This window comes from Hevea brasiliensis, chromosome 8, assembly GCF_030052815.1.
Source record: "Hevea brasiliensis isolate MT/VB/25A 57/8 chromosome 8, ASM3005281v1, whole genome shotgun sequence".
Classification (NCBI taxonomy): domain Eukaryota; kingdom Viridiplantae; phylum Streptophyta; class Magnoliopsida; order Malpighiales; family Euphorbiaceae; genus Hevea; species Hevea brasiliensis.
Window position 1 is genome coordinate 57195326 of NC_079500.1, and position 17023 is coordinate 57212348.

General features: G+C 35.4%; 1 protein-coding gene across 1 annotated transcript; it reads left to right on the forward strand.

Moving 5' to 3' along the window:
• Nucleotides 1-864: 864 nt before the first annotated feature.
• LOC110670986 (neutral/alkaline invertase 3, chloroplastic-like) lies at nucleotides 865-14774 on the forward strand. The gene is made up of 7 exons (XM_021833343.2): nucleotides 865-1135; nucleotides 2421-3259; nucleotides 4059-4224; nucleotides 4326-4537; nucleotides 12256-12749; nucleotides 12845-12893; nucleotides 13304-14774. The coding sequence occupies exons 2-7, from the start codon at nucleotides 2516-2518 to the stop codon at nucleotides 13628-13630; spliced, it is 1992 nt and encodes a 663-aa protein (XP_021689035.2). The 5' UTR covers nucleotides 865-1135; nucleotides 2421-2515; the 3' UTR covers nucleotides 13631-14774.
• Nucleotides 14775-17023: the final 2249 nt, after the last annotated feature.

The window sequence follows — 17023 nt, forward strand, 5'->3', positions numbered from 1 at the left end:
AGAAGTTCAAGTATGTAATAGGAGTTTTGAAATATCAGGTACTATAAGATTTTTTGTATAAAATTTAAGGTTAAAATAATATATTTGGCTTTTTTTTTATTTTTTTTATATCACTAACCATTTTCTTGTAGCAGATGATGATACAAGCTTAGAGGAAGAATTTACGAGCTTTCCCATTTTCTGGTTTTTATTTATTTAATTTTTAAAGAATGGGCTAAGTACCTATTTGGCATCGCATTTATAAATATATCATCTTAGATGTTAAAAAAATAATTTAAAAAATTTATTTTGTTATTTTAGTATTCTTATGATTAAAATTTATTAAATTTAATTTTAAATTATTTTTTAATACTTTCTAAATAATATATCTAAAAAATTAATTTTTTAAACAGCGATTTCAATGATAATAGCAAATAGGCCTTAAGTTATGCGGAAGCTTTTGAATGTTTGGGTGGGACAGCTACGGGGTAAGCTAAGAAAGGTATTTTAAGAATTTTAAAAAAAATTCTCTTGGCTTGATTAGCGAAATAAATATATAAAAAAAACAAATGAAATGGTTGATTTATTAATAAAATTAAATAGTGAAATTAAATAATTAATTTTTAAAAACCTAATCATTAATTATAATAAATTATAAAATTTAAATAGTAATTTAGACAAAATTTTCCCTTAATTTATCATTGCATATAAACGGCATGAAATTACAGCTTTCCATATAATTACTCGTTAGACTCACATCTTGTTGCTCGTTGGTGTTCACCTAACTTTCCTTCTCCGTTTTGCTTTCTAGGGGATTTACTTTTCTAGTTCAATGATATTCCTTATGAACATCGAAGAAAAAAATAAAATAAAGAAAAAGAGGCTTACGTAGGATATTCATGTGGTCTCTTTTTCCCCTACGAGTTTACGCAAACAAAGAAAAAACGACCACACTGGAAAAAAAAAAAAAAGGCTATGAACTATCTTGAGCTCTGATTGCGATTGTTTGTTTAGTCTCGTTCAAGGCACGAGTTATGTATTTACTTACCCAATAAAAAATCCCACAGCATTCGTGCAGATTATACCATAATTTACGTCTCTTTATTGGTTCCTCGAGATTTTTTCTTGGTCCCAACCAAATGTTTTTTGGTTTCAGGTGAGTTTAGTTTTGCTAATTTCGATTCTTCCTGATTCTTTTCACTTTTTTGAATTTTTTTAGTTTAATGATTGTAAAGGCTAAGACTCATTAGATTTTGAGGTTCTTTTGTGTCTTAATTGATTGATTGCTTTATGATGATGTTCATTTCTTTGAATTTCAATTTAAATCGAGTGTTTATTGTGAGTTTTGTGGCGGTGCTAGTTGATTCTGATGCTGGTGATGTAGAATTATCGTTTTTGTTTTAATGGTTTTGAGCGGATAGTGGTGAATTTTGTTCTGATTTTGAAATTGTAATGGTAAGTACCTGCTTGTTTGCTGGGAAAACAGAGAGTAAAGAAGTGAAAATCTGTTTTCCTTAGATCAAGTTTAGTCTTGGGTTACAGAGAGTTTCTGTGGTAACTATGTTTTTTACAAAGTAAATCTTACATTGTCAATAACTACTATTAGATGAATTGTTAAAATCTAATCCAGTGGTTAATTATCAAACTATAAACAAAGTGAATTAAAATCAAAGTAAATATAGAAGACAGCTATATTTGGCTTAGGCTAATGGTTGCGAAAATAGTTCAATGTTTTTTACATTTTATTTTCTAAAAAAGCTAATTTTTATTTTCCATAAAAAATAAGAAAAACGTAAAAACATGCGTTAACCCTTAAAAAATAGAAAATAATTTTCGAATTCAAAAATTTTTAAAAATATTCATATTTTTATAATTAAAAAATAAATCATTATAAAATACATTTAAAAACATTTTAATTTTAAATTTTTATTTATTTTATAATAATCTGATTAATTTTTTTTGGTTGTAAATAAGTATTTTTCTAAATAATTATTTATTTTTAGTTATGGAAAATTTATATTATAATTTTAGTTCTAGAAATGTCATTATTTTTCATTTGAAAAACAAAACTTTTGTTATAAAGGAAAACAATGAAAAAAAAAAAAAAAGCTGCTTTCCAAAATTTAGTTAACTTTTAGAAAACTGGCACATATAATCATGGAACTTTATTTTTCAGTTTTCTTAGAAGAATGTTTTCAGAAAATTACCCCAGTTTTCCACAAGTAAACGAATCCTTATGTTGTTGTTGTTAGCAACAAATTTTAATGATTTTTAGTTTCTGTATTTCCTTTTTTGTTATTCTTAGGTATTAATTTTGAGCCTTCTTTGTTTGTATGATTCGAGTCATTTAACAATGTGAATGCTTTGTTGTCTGATGATGTATTTAAAGCAATGATTTTTTCATTGTTGTAACACTTTCTAATCCAAGGTGTATTGTTTAGGTGTGCCTCGAGTCAAAGCAGAGTTCTTGGAAGCACTTTGATTAAAGGCATTTTGAATTTATTGCAGTTTGATTTACTTGATAAGCATTTTATTGATGGGAACTTCTGAGGCAGTTCTGCAAGTTTTGTTTTCTGGTCCTCGCATTTTAAGTTCTGATCCATGTGCTAACAATTTAGATTTCAGATTTGTTTCCAAATTCCACATTAAATGTGTAAAGAAAAGGGCCTTAAGGGATAAGCAAATGTTCAACTGTACTAGTTTTCTGCAGAATCACATAAGAGTCCATCGGTTTAAGACGACAGCTGACTATGGTTTGTTTGGGAATACAACAGTTGACAGATTGCAGCTGCTGAGTTGTAAATGCCAGCAAGCAGAAAATGTTAGCGGTTTAACTGCAGAAGATGGAAATGGAACATGGTTTGTAGAGAGTGCAAGGGCATTACACCTTAATGGTGTGGTAAATTCTCCAAATGTTTTGGAGTTTGGAAATGTCCAGCAGTCAAAACAAGAAAATGGCAATTTAACATCTAATGGTACAGTTAAACAGGAAAATGAGAATTTGCCAACTAATGGTGCACTGGGAATAGGTAAAGATACCTCTCCCAAGGTTATCATAGATTCTATTGAAGATGAAGCTTGGGACCTATTGCTCAATTCCATGGTTTATTATTGTGGCAGTCCGATTGGAACAATTGCTGCCAATGATCCTACTAGTTCCAGTGTGTTAAATTATGATCAGGTCTTCATTAGAGACTTTATATCTTCTGGTATTGCATTTCTTTTGAAGGAAGAGTATGATATTGTTCGGAATTTCATCCTTCACACACTTCAGTTGCAGGTAATTTGGTGGTTGATTCTGACAAATTTTTTATTGTTCAAACTAATAATTTTCGTATCTTGCATGTCACTTGAGATTATTATCTTGCATTGTTAATCCCATTTGGGTGTAACCGATTGAAGAATATTGCAGTCTATTTATGTTCTTTTTATGTTGTGTTTAATTTTCCAAGAGAGTACTTTTTTTAATAGCGACTGTTTTTTATACCACATGGTTGATCGCTAATGAGTAAGGTTTACGGTGAAATACTCTTTGAAATGTTCATGTCCAACTATTGATTAGTTTCTGGTAGAAATTGTGGATTTGTGCTGCATGTGGTAGAGTTCCTTACACCCTAAACAAGAGGAAAACATTACTACAGTTAATGATGCAAATTTCTGTATGTTTTCTTGTATGTGATTAATTGTCCTTGTGAAAGTCAGAAAAGTGATTAAAATATGACATTTACCACCAGATATGTATATGCTAGAATGCTATTCCTTTTGTGGTTGCTTGTTTGTCCTTAAAGGAATAACGAAGAAGTGCTAGTGCATTTTGCAATTGCTTGCTTCTATAATTGTTATGAAGCTAAAATATGGTATAATTTGCATAGTATTTGCTCATATGCAAGGATTAGTGGCAACATATCTAGATCAATGCTATAGTAACAATTAATTTAATTTTATTTTATTTTTTTTTAATTTCATGAAATGGGAATAGTTATTGTCTGCCTTGCTGCTGGGTTAATGGTGCATTTCATCTTTCTTTATTTTTTCTTTCCTGGAGTTATCTAGTATAGTGATATAACTTTATGTTGCAGAGCTGGGAGAAAACAATGGACTGTCACAGTCCCGGTCAGGGATTGATGCCTGCTAGTTTCAAGGTGCGTACAGTTCCTTTAGATGGTGATGACTCAACAACTGAAGAGGTATTGGATCCTGACTTTGGAGAGGCAGCAATAGGTCGTGTTGCACCAGTTGACTCTGGTAAATAAAATTTCAGGTCAAGAATTTTCTTGAACCAGGAACTATTTCGCTTACCCTTCACAATGCTGAATTTTCCTCTTATGTTAAAATGTCAAAATTAGGTTTATGGTGGATTATCTTATTACGTGCATATGGAAAATGTTCTGGTGATCTCTCAGTTCAGGAGAGGATTGATGTGCAGACTGGAATTAAGATGATTCTGAGGCTATGTCTTGCTGATGGTTTTGACATGTTCCCAACATTGTTGGTGACAGATGGTTCTTGCATGATAGATCGCCGTATGGGAATTCATGGGCATCCTCTAGAAATCCAGGTAATTAAAATAGAATTTTTAGTGTTAGCATTGTCTAAGTAAAGAGATTTCTTTTGTAGAAAGACAATTTAGATCTTGTCCTGTTTCTGTCAAATGATGGGGTAGGGGTTTTGCAAGGTTTTTTCGATGGGAGTTGTAATCACATGATGGTGGCTTAAAAAATTGATATCTTTTTGGTGGATAGGAGAAGAATATTATATTACACTCTAATCTTATGAAGGAATTGTATTCTTAAAGCGATGTATTTGAAACCGGAATAGAAACATTATGTACGTATTGGGCCTAAGGATAAAGGTGTTAAAATCTTAAAGGAGACACACTAGTTCTGTTGGTCTATATTTGGTCACTAGACTTTGGCTATGCATATTTTTATGTCATGCCTTTATGTGGGATGACTATTATAACTGTTATGGAAAGTCAATCACTATGTTATGGAAAGTCAATCACTATACTATTTCTTTGTATATTTTGTATTCTGTATTCCTATTTAGGATTTCTTATTTAGGATTTCTTCCTAATTAGTAGAACACAATTATAGGAATCAATTGTATATATATATCCATGTACAGATTAATTGAAATCAATGAGAATCATCTCTTTCTACATGGTATCAGAGCAAGTCATCAATCTAGGGTGACTATTTGTTCTCACTACCCAGCTCAGGAGAGACCTTGGCCGCCAACCGGCCGTTTCAACCCCGATCAACATCGCGGCTGCCTCAACCCCTCATTCCACCACCGTGTCTTGTTCGATCCAGTATAACCATTAAAGGACTTCTGAGGTTTGGCTCTCAGATCCTATTTTGGTATTTGCTTGATTTGTGATTTTAGGTTATTTTGCTGCTATAAGCACTTTGGATTAGCGTTTCGGTTAGTTTTCTTTGTCTCAACAAAATGGCAGATAATAAGAATGTTATTTCTGATGTGATTCCGGTGATGACTAAGATCACGGAACACAAACTTAATGGTTCGAATTACCTGGAGTGAAGTAAAACTGTTAGGGTCTATTTGCGTAGCATTGATAAGGATGATCACCTTACTAAAGATCCACCCACTGATGATACACGACAAACTTGGCTAAGGGAGGATGCTCGGTTGTTTTTGCAACTTCGGAACTCGATTCATAGTGAGGTAATTAGTTTAATTAATCACTGTGAATTTGTTAAGGAATTGATGGATTACTTAGATTTTCTGTATTCTGGTAAAGGGAATATCTGCCGTATTTATGATGTTTGTAAAGCATTCTACCGTGTTAAGAAAGAGGATAAGTCTCTCACGGCTTATTTTATGGATTTTAAACGGGTATATGAGGAACTTAATGTATTGTTGCCTTTTAGTCCTGATGTGAAAGTTCAGCAGGTCCAACGGAGCAATCGGTTATGAGTTTTCTTGCAGGCCTTCCTTCAGAGTATGAGACTGCTAAATCTCAGATCCTCTCCAGTTCTGAGATTTCCTCTTTGCATGAAACGTTCACGCGGGTCCTTCGTACAGAGAGTACTCAATCTTCACAGCCTGCCAGTAGTGCTCTTATTAGCCATAATCCAAATGGACAACAGGGTAATAGAAGAGGAAGTAAATGAGGAATTACAGGCAACAGAAGTAATCAGCGTAATGGAGAGGCTAGTTCTAATCAGGACTCAAGAGGAGTCATTTGTTATTATTGCCATGAGCCTGGCCATACAAAATATAATTGTCCACAACTTCAGAGAAAAAATCAGCGATCACAGATGGCAAATATGGCAGTAGAGAATTCTACAGTATCTTCCTCTGAGAAAACTATTTTGGTATCTGCAGAGGATTTTGCACAATTTTCCCAGTATCAGGCATCTCTAAAGCCTACCAGTTCCCCTATCACTGCGATCGCTGAGTCAGGTAAATCCACTACATGCCTTGTGTCTTCTTCATCCAAATGGGTTATTGATTTTGGTGTGATAGATCACATGACATGTAATTCTAGTCTTCTATCTGCTTTTCAGTCTAATCTCACTTCCTCTACTGTTACTTTAGCTGATGGTTCTACTTCTTGTGTCATGGGTTTTGGAACTGCAAACCTGACTTCGTCAATTTCTTTGTCTTCTGTTTTGTGTCTACCAAAATTCTCTTTTAATCTACTTTCTGTTAGTAAACTTACTCGTACCTTAAATTGTTCTGTTTCCTTTTTTCCTGACCAATGTTTGTTTCAGGATCTTACGACGAAGCAGATTATTGGTAGAGGACGCGAGTCAGGTGGTCTCTACATTCTGGAAAATCATGTACCGCGGTCGCTTGTTTGCTCCAGTACCTTAACACCTCTTGAAACTCATTGTAGATTGGGTTATCCTTCTTTGTCTACCATGAAGAAGCTATGTCCTCAAGTTCATTCTTTATCAGTACTAGAATGTGAGTCGTATCAGTTTGCAAAATATCATCGTTTGCCTTCTGTGTCTAGAGTCAATAAACGGGCTTCATCTCCTTTTGAATTAGTTCATTCTGATGTTTGGGGTCCTTGTTCTGTTACATCTAAAACTAGATTTCGTTATTTTGTTACTTTTGTTGATGATTACTCTCGTGTTACCTGGTTATATTTAATGAAGAATCGTTCTGAGTTGTTTTCTATCTTTTGTGCCTTTTGTAATGAAATTAAAACTCAATTTAATATTTCTGTGCGCATATTAAGAAGTGACAATGCCAAAGAATACTTTTCAGCACAATTTTAGCCTTATATGACACAAAATGGCATTCTTCATCAGTCTTCCTGTGTGGATACCCCATCCCAAAATGGCGTGGCCGAAAGAAAAAATCATCTTCTTGAGGTAACTCGTGCTCTTCTTTTTCAGATGAAAGTACCTAAACACTTTTGGGCGGATGCAGTTTCTACGGCATGTTTTTTGATCAATCGTATGCCGTCTTCTATCCTTAATGGGGATATTCCTTATAATACTTTGTTTCCTACAAAATCTTTGTTCCCTATTGAACTCCGTATTTTTTGTTGTACCTGTTTTGTGCGTGATATTCGTCTAAAGGTTACTAAATTGGATCCAAAATCTCTCAAATGTGTCTTCCTTGGGTACTCCAGGCTCTAAAAAGGGTATCGTTGTTTCTCTTTTACTCTTAATCGTTATCTTGTTTCTGCAGATGTCACATTTTTTTAGTCTACTCCATTTTTTCCTCCATCATCTGTGTATGAGAGTCAGGGGGAGGAGGATGATCTCTTAATATATACTGTCCAACCAATGTCTAGTCCTCTCCCACAGCCTGTTCCTTCTGTCTCTAGACCTACTCGACCTCCCGTTGTTCATGTTTATTCCAGAGATTGAGATTCTGACTCAGATCCTCCACCGCTACTTCGTTGGGAGATCCTGCACCTCATCGATCATGATTCTGATCTAGACTTACCCATTGCTCTTCGTAAAGGTAAACGTTCATGTACTTACCCTATCTCTTCTTTTGTTTCTTATAATCAATTGTCTTCTTGTTCTCGGTGTTTTGTTACTTCTTTAGACTATGTTCCTATCTCTAATACTGTTGATGAGGCACTGTCTCATCCTGGCTGGTATGATGCTATGAAAGAGGAAATGGAGGCTTTAGATGCTAATGGTACATAGGAACTATTGCCTTTGCCCACTAGTAAGAAAGCTATTGGTTGCAAATGGGTATATACAGTAAAGGTAAATCCTGATGGTTCTGTGGCTAGGTTAAAAGCACGCCTGGTAGCAAAAGGATATGCTCAGACATATGGGGTTAATTACTCTGATACTTTTTCTCCTGTAGCTAAACTTACTTCTATTCGCTTGTTTATCTCTTTAGCAGCTACATATGATTGGCCCCTGCATCAATTGGATATCAAGAATGCTTTCCTTCATGGTGATCTTCAGGAGGAGGTGTATATGGAGCAACCACCTGGGTTTGTTGCTCAGGGGGAGTTGGGTAAAGTTTGTAGACTTCGGAAGTCTCTTTATGGCTTGAAACAAAGTCCTAGGGCATGGTTTGGGAGATTCAGTGAAGCAGTACAGGAATTTGGTATGCAAAAGAGTAAGTGTGATCATCAGTATTTTATAGGCAATCTGAGGCTGGCCTAATTCTCTTGGTAGTCTATGTGGATGACATTGTCATCACTGGGAGTGACTTTGCAGGTATTTCATCTCTTAAAACCCTCCTCCAAACTCAGTTTCAGACCAAAGACTTGGGATTGTTAAAGTATTTCTTGGGTATCGAAGTTATGAGAAGTAAGAAGGGTATTTTCTTGTCTCAAAGAAAATATGTCCTCGATCTATTGACAGAGACAGGAAAATTAGGTGCTAAGCCTTGTAGCGCACCAATGACTCCAACTTTACAATTATTAGCAGGGATAGTGAGTTGTTTGAAGATCCAGAGAGATACAGGAGATTGGTAGGAAAATTGAACTACCTTACAGTCACTCGTCCTGACATTGCTTATACCGTTAATATGGTAAGTCAGTTTATGTCTTCCCCAACTGTTGCTCATTGGGAAGCCATGAAACAAATCTTGTGTTATCTGAAGGGCGCTCCAGGAAGAGGTTTGCTATATGGTAATCATGGGCATTTGAATGTTGAATGTTTTTCAGATCTTGGTGAAATTTGGATCTAAGGTTGACAGGAGGTCAACTACTGGATATTGCGTTTTTATTGGAGGAAATTTGGTGTCTTGGAGAAGCAAGAAGCAGAGTGTAGTTTTTCGATCTAGTGCTGAATCCGAATACAGAGCCATGGCACAATCAGTATGTGAGGTAATGTGGATACTTCAATTACTAGATGAGACAGGTTTTAAGACCTCCCTGCCTGCGAAATTGTGGTGTGATAATCAATTTGCTCTTCATATTGCTTCTAATCCGGTGTTTCATGAGCAGACCAAACATATTGAGATTGATTGTCACTTTATTTGTGAAAAGATTCAACAACAGATCATCTCAACATGACACATCAAAACTGGAGAGCAGTTAGGAGATATTTTCACAAAAGCTCTGAATGGAGCTAGGATTGACTACATTTGTAACAAGTTGGGCATGATTAACATCTATGCTCCAACTTGAGGGGGAGTGTTATGGAAAGTCAATCACTATGTTATGGAAAGTCAATCACTATATTATTTCTCTGTATATTTTGTATTCTGTATTCCTATTTAGGATTTCTTATTTAGGATTTCTTCCTAATTAGTAGAACACAATTATAGGAATCAATTGTATATATATACCCATGTAAAGATTAATTGAAATCAATGAGAATCATCTCTTTCTACAATAACAAATTAGTTATTCAAAAGAGTTGGAGAAGTACGCACAAGTTAATAGCATTTTGAGCAAGAAAATCTTAATTGTGCTTTGGGTTGTTACGTCAATATCTCTTGATTATATCTCTTGATTTTGTGAAATAAATTGTCATTACGCTTTGCGTAAATAGCAAGCTCTGGTCATCGAGTCTTTTTGAGCTACAAAGAGCATGGTTAAGTGGAGAGGCTGATTTCTGGACACAATGATAATGTAAAAAGTTCAAAATCTGGGGCAAGGGTTTGTAAAATTTGAGTCGACTTTGAGATGCTCTATAGGAAGTCTATAGACTTGCTTGCTATTTTATCAGAATTTTCGAAGTGAAGGAAAATTTGTTGTGTGTTGTTGATTAAAGAAAGTTCGTTATAAGGGGAAGCTGTAGGCTGCTTAAGTAAAAGAAACTTTTTGATGCAGTTATGCAAAAATTAAGAAGAAAAAAAGACCATATTATTATTTATGTTAGCAGAACTTTGAAACTTTATGAAATGGTGATGAAATCAAGGGAAAGATTTTTTTTTTTTTTTGGGTACAATTGGCTCTAATTGGGACTCAAACTTGAGATTTCATAGCGCTAGAGACAACTCCAATACTATTGAGCTAAAGCTCATTGGTAGGGCAAGAACTTGTTAGGATTTTACTAGTTGTATATTATAGGAGAGATTGCTTGGTTTAGGATAAAGCACAAATGCCACTTGATGTAAGAATGCTGCTAGGTAAGTTCATCTCTGATTGTCTCTTGAAAGCCGCACTTTGTTGGTGTTATTGCCTTTTGGACTCAGCTATGTTAAAAATTAATGCTAAGATTTTTGTTTCCATATTCGTCTTGATTATGCTTTCATTTTTGTTTGGTGTTAAAAGCTACTGAAAATTTTCTCAACAATCCCCCTTAAACTTGTTTTACTTGATGAGAATTTTCTTTGAACATCTCATCTGCAAGATTTTAAGGAGAAACTAGCAAGGATTGAGCAAGTAAAATTCATAGATGTTTATTCCTATTGTAATGTTTCAAACAGTAAGACTCATCTATGTTAATCCCATACCTTTCATTTATTATGGTCAGCTAATCATACTTGAACTGATTATAAGTTGAAATGGCCATTTATTAACTTTAACATTTTGAGTGGATGAGATTAAAAAAAAAAAACTACTGAATGATTGTATAGGTAGAGAATTCTCTATGTTCAGTTTATTTAAGCCCATCTTCGCAAGTGGAAGAATGTTTTGGAGACCTCTCAGACAATGCTTTACTGAATTAGGCCACTGGCTGTCGTTTTTGCATTTACACGGCACCTAGTCCTCTTCCTGAAGTGTCATACTCCACCACAAAGGTTTTGCTAAAGTCTGGCATGGCTAATACTGGAGCTGATACCATAGCCTGTTGCAACTCTTTGAAGGCATGTTGGGCCGAAGCTTTGGTGTTCTTTGCAAAGCAGCTGCGTTAATGGCTGAGCAATCTTGCCATATTCTTTGATGAAGCGCCGGTAATAGCCAGTCAAGCCCAAGAACCTAGGTATGCCTTTAATAGACTTGGGCTTGGGCCACCTAAGAATGCTACTAATTTTGAAGGGGTCTATGGTCGCCCCATTAGCTGAAATTAAATGGCCCAAGTACTCAATTTGAAATTGGCCAAGAAGAGTCTTCTTCTTGTTTGCAACAAATCGGTTCTCTTTTAGCAGCTGCAATAATAGCCAAAGATGGTGGACATGCTCCTGCCAAGTTTGACTGTATATCAGTATATTGTTGAAGAAAACAAGGACTAACATAAGTAAATACTTGCAGAAGACGTTGTTCATGGTAGCTTCGAAGGTGGCTGGAGCGTTTGTAAGCCCGAATGGCATTACAAGAAATTCGTAATGTCCCGAATGCATTCTAAAGGCCATCTTGGGAATGTCTCTCTTTCAACTGTATTTGATGGTATCTGGAGCACAAGTCAATTTTAGAGAAGTACTTTGCCTCATGGAGCTCATCCAACATTTCTATACTTATCCAGAATTGTGGCCTTATTGGGAGCCCAACAATCCTCACAAAACCTCCAACTGCCATATTTCTTCCTTACTAACAAAACGGGCTCGAAAAATGGACTTGAACTTGGCCTAATTATTGCTGCCAACATTTCCTCCAATTTTTCAATTTGGTCCTTCTGCCGGGGCCGATAATGGTATAGCCTGACGCTTATTGGACTTGTGCCAGGCTGCAGGGGAATACTATGGTCATTGTCTTGATTGGGAGGGAGATTTGCATAGTAACTAAACCTTATGTCACATAATTAGTTGCCGTAGGTTGACAACAATCAAGTTTTAGTGCATTCTTAATGTATTATCCTAACAATGTCTTTCACATTTATTGGAATATTTGCCACTAAGAAATTTGTGTGTTAGAATCATGAGCATGTTAACATGAAAATGATTTTTCATTTGCTAATTTGATTGTCTGATATGAAGCATTTGTTCTTGTAGGCACTTTTTTATTCAGCACTACTTTGTGCTAGAGAGATGCTTGCTCCTGAGGATGGATCGGCTGATCTCATCCGAGCTTTGAACAATCGTCTAGTTGCTTTGTCATTCCATATCAGAGAATATTATTGGATTGATTTAAGAAGACTAAATGAGATTTATTGTTACAAGACTGAAGAGTACTCTTATGATGCAGTTAATAAGTTCAACATTTATCCAGATCAGATTTCTCCTTGGTTGGTGGAATGGATGCCCTACCAGGGGGGCTATCTAATTGGGAACTTGCAACCAGCGCATATGGATTTTAGATTCTTCTCTCTTGGAAACTTATGGTCTGTTGTAAGTGGTCTTGCAACAATAGATCAGTCACATGCCATATTGGATCTCATTGAAGCCAAGTGGACAGATCTGGTAGCAGACATGCCATTGAAGATATGTTGTCCTGCTCTTGAAGGCCAGGAATGGCAGATTATCACAGGCAGTGATCCTAAGAACACGTAAAAATTTTAAAAATTTCTTCCTTCAAAAATTTTGATCAATTTACTTTACCTTTCTGTCTTCACTGTGTGATGTTTCATTGTTCTTGATACAGGCCTTGGTCTTACCACAATGCAGGTTCTTGGCCGACTCTTCTTTGGCAGGTTAGTTTACAGTGTAAACTTTACATTGACATGGTTTAGACTTTAGTAAGTTTCTTAGTTAAAAGTATCTTCAAGAGAAAAGTAAATAAATACTACTAATAAAGGGACAGGTAAAAGCAACACCGCTAATAGTAGTCTTAGCACAAATTTTGAGACCAGTCATGTGGGTGTAAATTCTGAAGGAAGAAATTGTGTTATCTTAGAATGTTTTGCCCTGTGTGGTTGTTCCTGCCTAGTACTTATTCAATTGGATGCTCATTATCGTTGGTTGTCATACTATGTTTTTATTCAATGATGTACTGCTTAGGGATTTTTTATGGTTATATTACATAAATATGTTGGTATTTGGCTGAATGTTATTGTTTGTTAGTAGAAATCACAAATACTTACATATTTGATGCTGTTTTCAGCTGACAGTTGCATGCATAAAGATGAATAGACCGGAAATTGCTGCCAGAGCTGTTGAAGTTGCTGAAAGACGCCTATCAAGAGACAAGTGGCCAGAATATTATGATACTAAAAGAGCAAGATTCATTGGAAAACAAGCACATCTGTTCCAGACATGGTCAATCGCTGGATACCTTGTGGCAAAGCTCTTACTTGCAGACCCATCTGCAGCTAAGATGCTGGTAACTGAGGAGGATCCCGAGCTTGTCAATGCCTTCTCTTTCATGATCACTGCCAACCCAAGAAGAAAGCGTGGAAGAAAGAATACGAAACAGACCTACATAGTATGAGTGTCTGAGCTGCATGTAGACCCCTATTTTGTGATGAGTATGTGCATTAAGGCCGTGCGAAACCCGATGATGAAAAATTATATGACTGTAAGATGTAATTGGAGGCATGGAGCTGAATTATTAATTCCGTGGCATGATCTTGAAAAAATAAAAATAATAATAAAGTTTTGGAGAAATTAATTTAATTAAATTTAAATAAAATTTTATTTTGTTTAAATTTAATATGGGTAGTTCTTAAATGGATCTAATTAAGTTTAATTGGGCTCCATGAACCTAAGAAAGTCTAGTTGGAAATTTTAAATGGGACCCATTTAATTATTTTCTGAAAATTAAAATAATAAAATATCTCTCTCCTCCTTGGCCCCACTCTCTTCCTCACTCCCTATTGGTGTCTTCCATTTTTTCCTGTCTTCCTATTGGTTGAAACACCTCACCCATATCCCAGTTTTATTCGAATTCTGTAATCGTAGTTGTTTAAGTCATCTAAACTTTATCACTCTAAGACTCCAAATCCTACCACACCTCTTCCTCATTCCCTATTGGTGCCTTCCATTTTTTTCTGTCTTCCTATTGGTTGAAACACCTCACCCATGTCCCAGTCTTATTTGAATTCTGCAATCGTAGTTGTTTAAGTCATCTAAACTTTATCACCCTAAGACTCCAAATCCTACCACACCTCTTCCTCACCTCTTCCTCATTCCCTATTGGTGCCTTCCATTTTTTCTTGTCTTCCTATTGGTTGAAACACCTCACCCATATCCAGTCTTATTTGAATTCTGCAATTGTAGTTGTTTAAGTCATCTAAACTTTATCATCCTAAGACTCCAAACCCTATCACACCTCTCTCCCAAAACCCTATAAGTACCCTACTAGAGAAGGGAAGAAGGGATGATGGGAGGAAAGAGGAAGAGAAAATTCAGAGCTATAAGAAATTTAGAGATATTTAAGACTCTTTGAGTTCTTCCTTTTTTTTTTTTTCAAGAAGATTTTCATACAAGATTTCTGGAAGGTCAGTTTTTATTGTTTTCTTTTCAAGATCTATGCCACGCAATATTTTAATTCTATGCTCTTTGTCTTCAATTTATTTTATATGTTCATATAGATCATGTAATCATGTTTAATTTGAGGGGGATACACAACTCTGCACATGTTTAGTTTCTGTCTCTCGTACTTTTATTATTTTTCTTTTTTTTATTTACTTTTTATTTAAAACAAAATTTGTAAGTAGCCCTAAGGTAAGTACCAAAGAGAGCATTTGCGTGAGCTTATATGGAGCTAAACGGAGTAAGCTGTGATATCATTGCCATACTAGAAGAGAAGACCCTTTTTTAAGGGTAGCTTGCCCCAATGGCAACTGCATTTACCAACAAGTAAGTAGCTCTAAACTTCTCGAATAACCATTGGCATGAAATTGTAGTAATAATAGAACTTTCATTTGGTAAATTAAAATTAACTTTGTTTTTAATTTAACTGACTTTTGCATGTAATTAATTTAAATAAATACTTTGTAAATTAAAATTAATCTTGTTTGTAAATTAAACTAATATTGGCATGTAAAATAAATTTAATTTAATACTTGGTAATTGTAAAATAAATTTGCATGTTAGAAATCTTTATTAGGTTGTGATTGTTTGGGACTTATGTGATATTAGAATAAATTACACATGTACATAATTAACTTAGTTCAATTATCCTTAGGGTAACTTGGTGAAAATTAATTATTTAGGTTAAATAGAAACATAGGGTTATCGAAATTGAATTTGTTTGTAAATTAAATTCCCCATAATAAATTAATTTTAGTCATTTGGTAAATATCATTTAAATAATTAGCAACCCCATAGATAGGAATTACTTGTGCATGAAAATTGTGTGTAAACAACAACCCTTTTTGTGAATTACTTGCGTGTGTAGGATTAGAATTGCATTTTTTAGGATAAAGTTTAATAAAGGAATAATAAACAAGACTTCTAGAAACATTAGTAGAGGACTGGCACTCGAATTAATGAGGTTAGACCAGGCATAAGGGGTGCCTAACACCTTCCCCTTACGCACCCACTATCCCGAACCTAGACATTGGGCTATGGTAATGACGGTTGTGAAAACTCTGCAAGGAGTAAGTTGCCATCTATGACCCTCGAAAGAAACACTGAATATGTCCCGGTTATTACCCGGGTGGCGACTCCTGTCTATCTATGCCTTCGTGGCATAAATCCTTAGTACTGTGGTAGTGTTATGGGAAGACGGTACTTACCAGTGGTTTGATTCTATTAGGATTGTATGAAGTGCATGTCTAGGAAATGCTGTCTAAGGAGGTGGTACTTAAGTGAGACCATTGTGACTCCACCATCTTTCTTGGGCATTACCTGGTGCATTTTATATAATTCTAATGGATGATATTTCGCCTCACACCCTTGCCCTACAGTTTGGCGACTCCACTGGGGACTAAATGGATAGTTACTCCAACATGTTTCTATTAGTCTAATATTATTCCTTTGTTAAACTTGTTGCATTGCACTACACTATCACACGGATCACCCTTACCCTTTCAGCCTCGTTAGTACTAGCCAATGAGACCATGGTTCTACTCGAGCTATGACGAATTGGTGAATGCTAGCACCCCATACCTTCGAGTATATAAAAGAGCCACAGCTCCGGCCGTTGTGCTTAATGGACAAGCTCTCGCATGGGTGACCCTTTTCCTACCCGATGAAGCCCATGAGCCATAAATTTTAACCTTAGGTACCCCATAGATTTTTGTTGTGCTAGATTTATAACCTTACTGTTCAAACCATAAGTTCTAGTGGTAGTTGAGATAAACCTAGGCCTATGCATAGGCCCAATGTGTGTATAGGCCTAAGTCCATTTCAAAACTCATATTAAGCAAGAGGATGCTTACTTATGGTTAAACTTTAAGGATATAAATCCTTTATTTGTGAGGGAAGGATCGTCCTGGACCACCCCCTGTTGGTGTGTCCAGTGTACCATAGCCTAGGATAGAATTTTTTCTTACCCTGCACGTGAGAGTTGAAGGTATAAGGGGGCGAAGATTCAGTTCTGGAGATTTTTTTTTTTTTTAGTTTTGATTCAGTCTTTAGTTCGATTTTAGTTCAGTTTATATGGTCTGGTTTTGGTTCAGTTCTCGTTCTATTGGTATGGTTCAGTTTTGGTTTTGTAAAAGTAAAGGCCAAAAAAAAAAAGAAAAAAAAGAAAAAAAATGGTCCATTCATGTACATAGCATGCTTAGGCTAATCCTTAAATCCTTTTTTTTTTTTTTTGAGAAAACATAGCCTCAAAACACACCAAAGAGACTTCCAATCAGGTCATTTGGGTTAGGGAAGGGAAGAGACTAGTAAAGATTTCACCTGCACTACTTAAGATGGAAGAAACTATGGC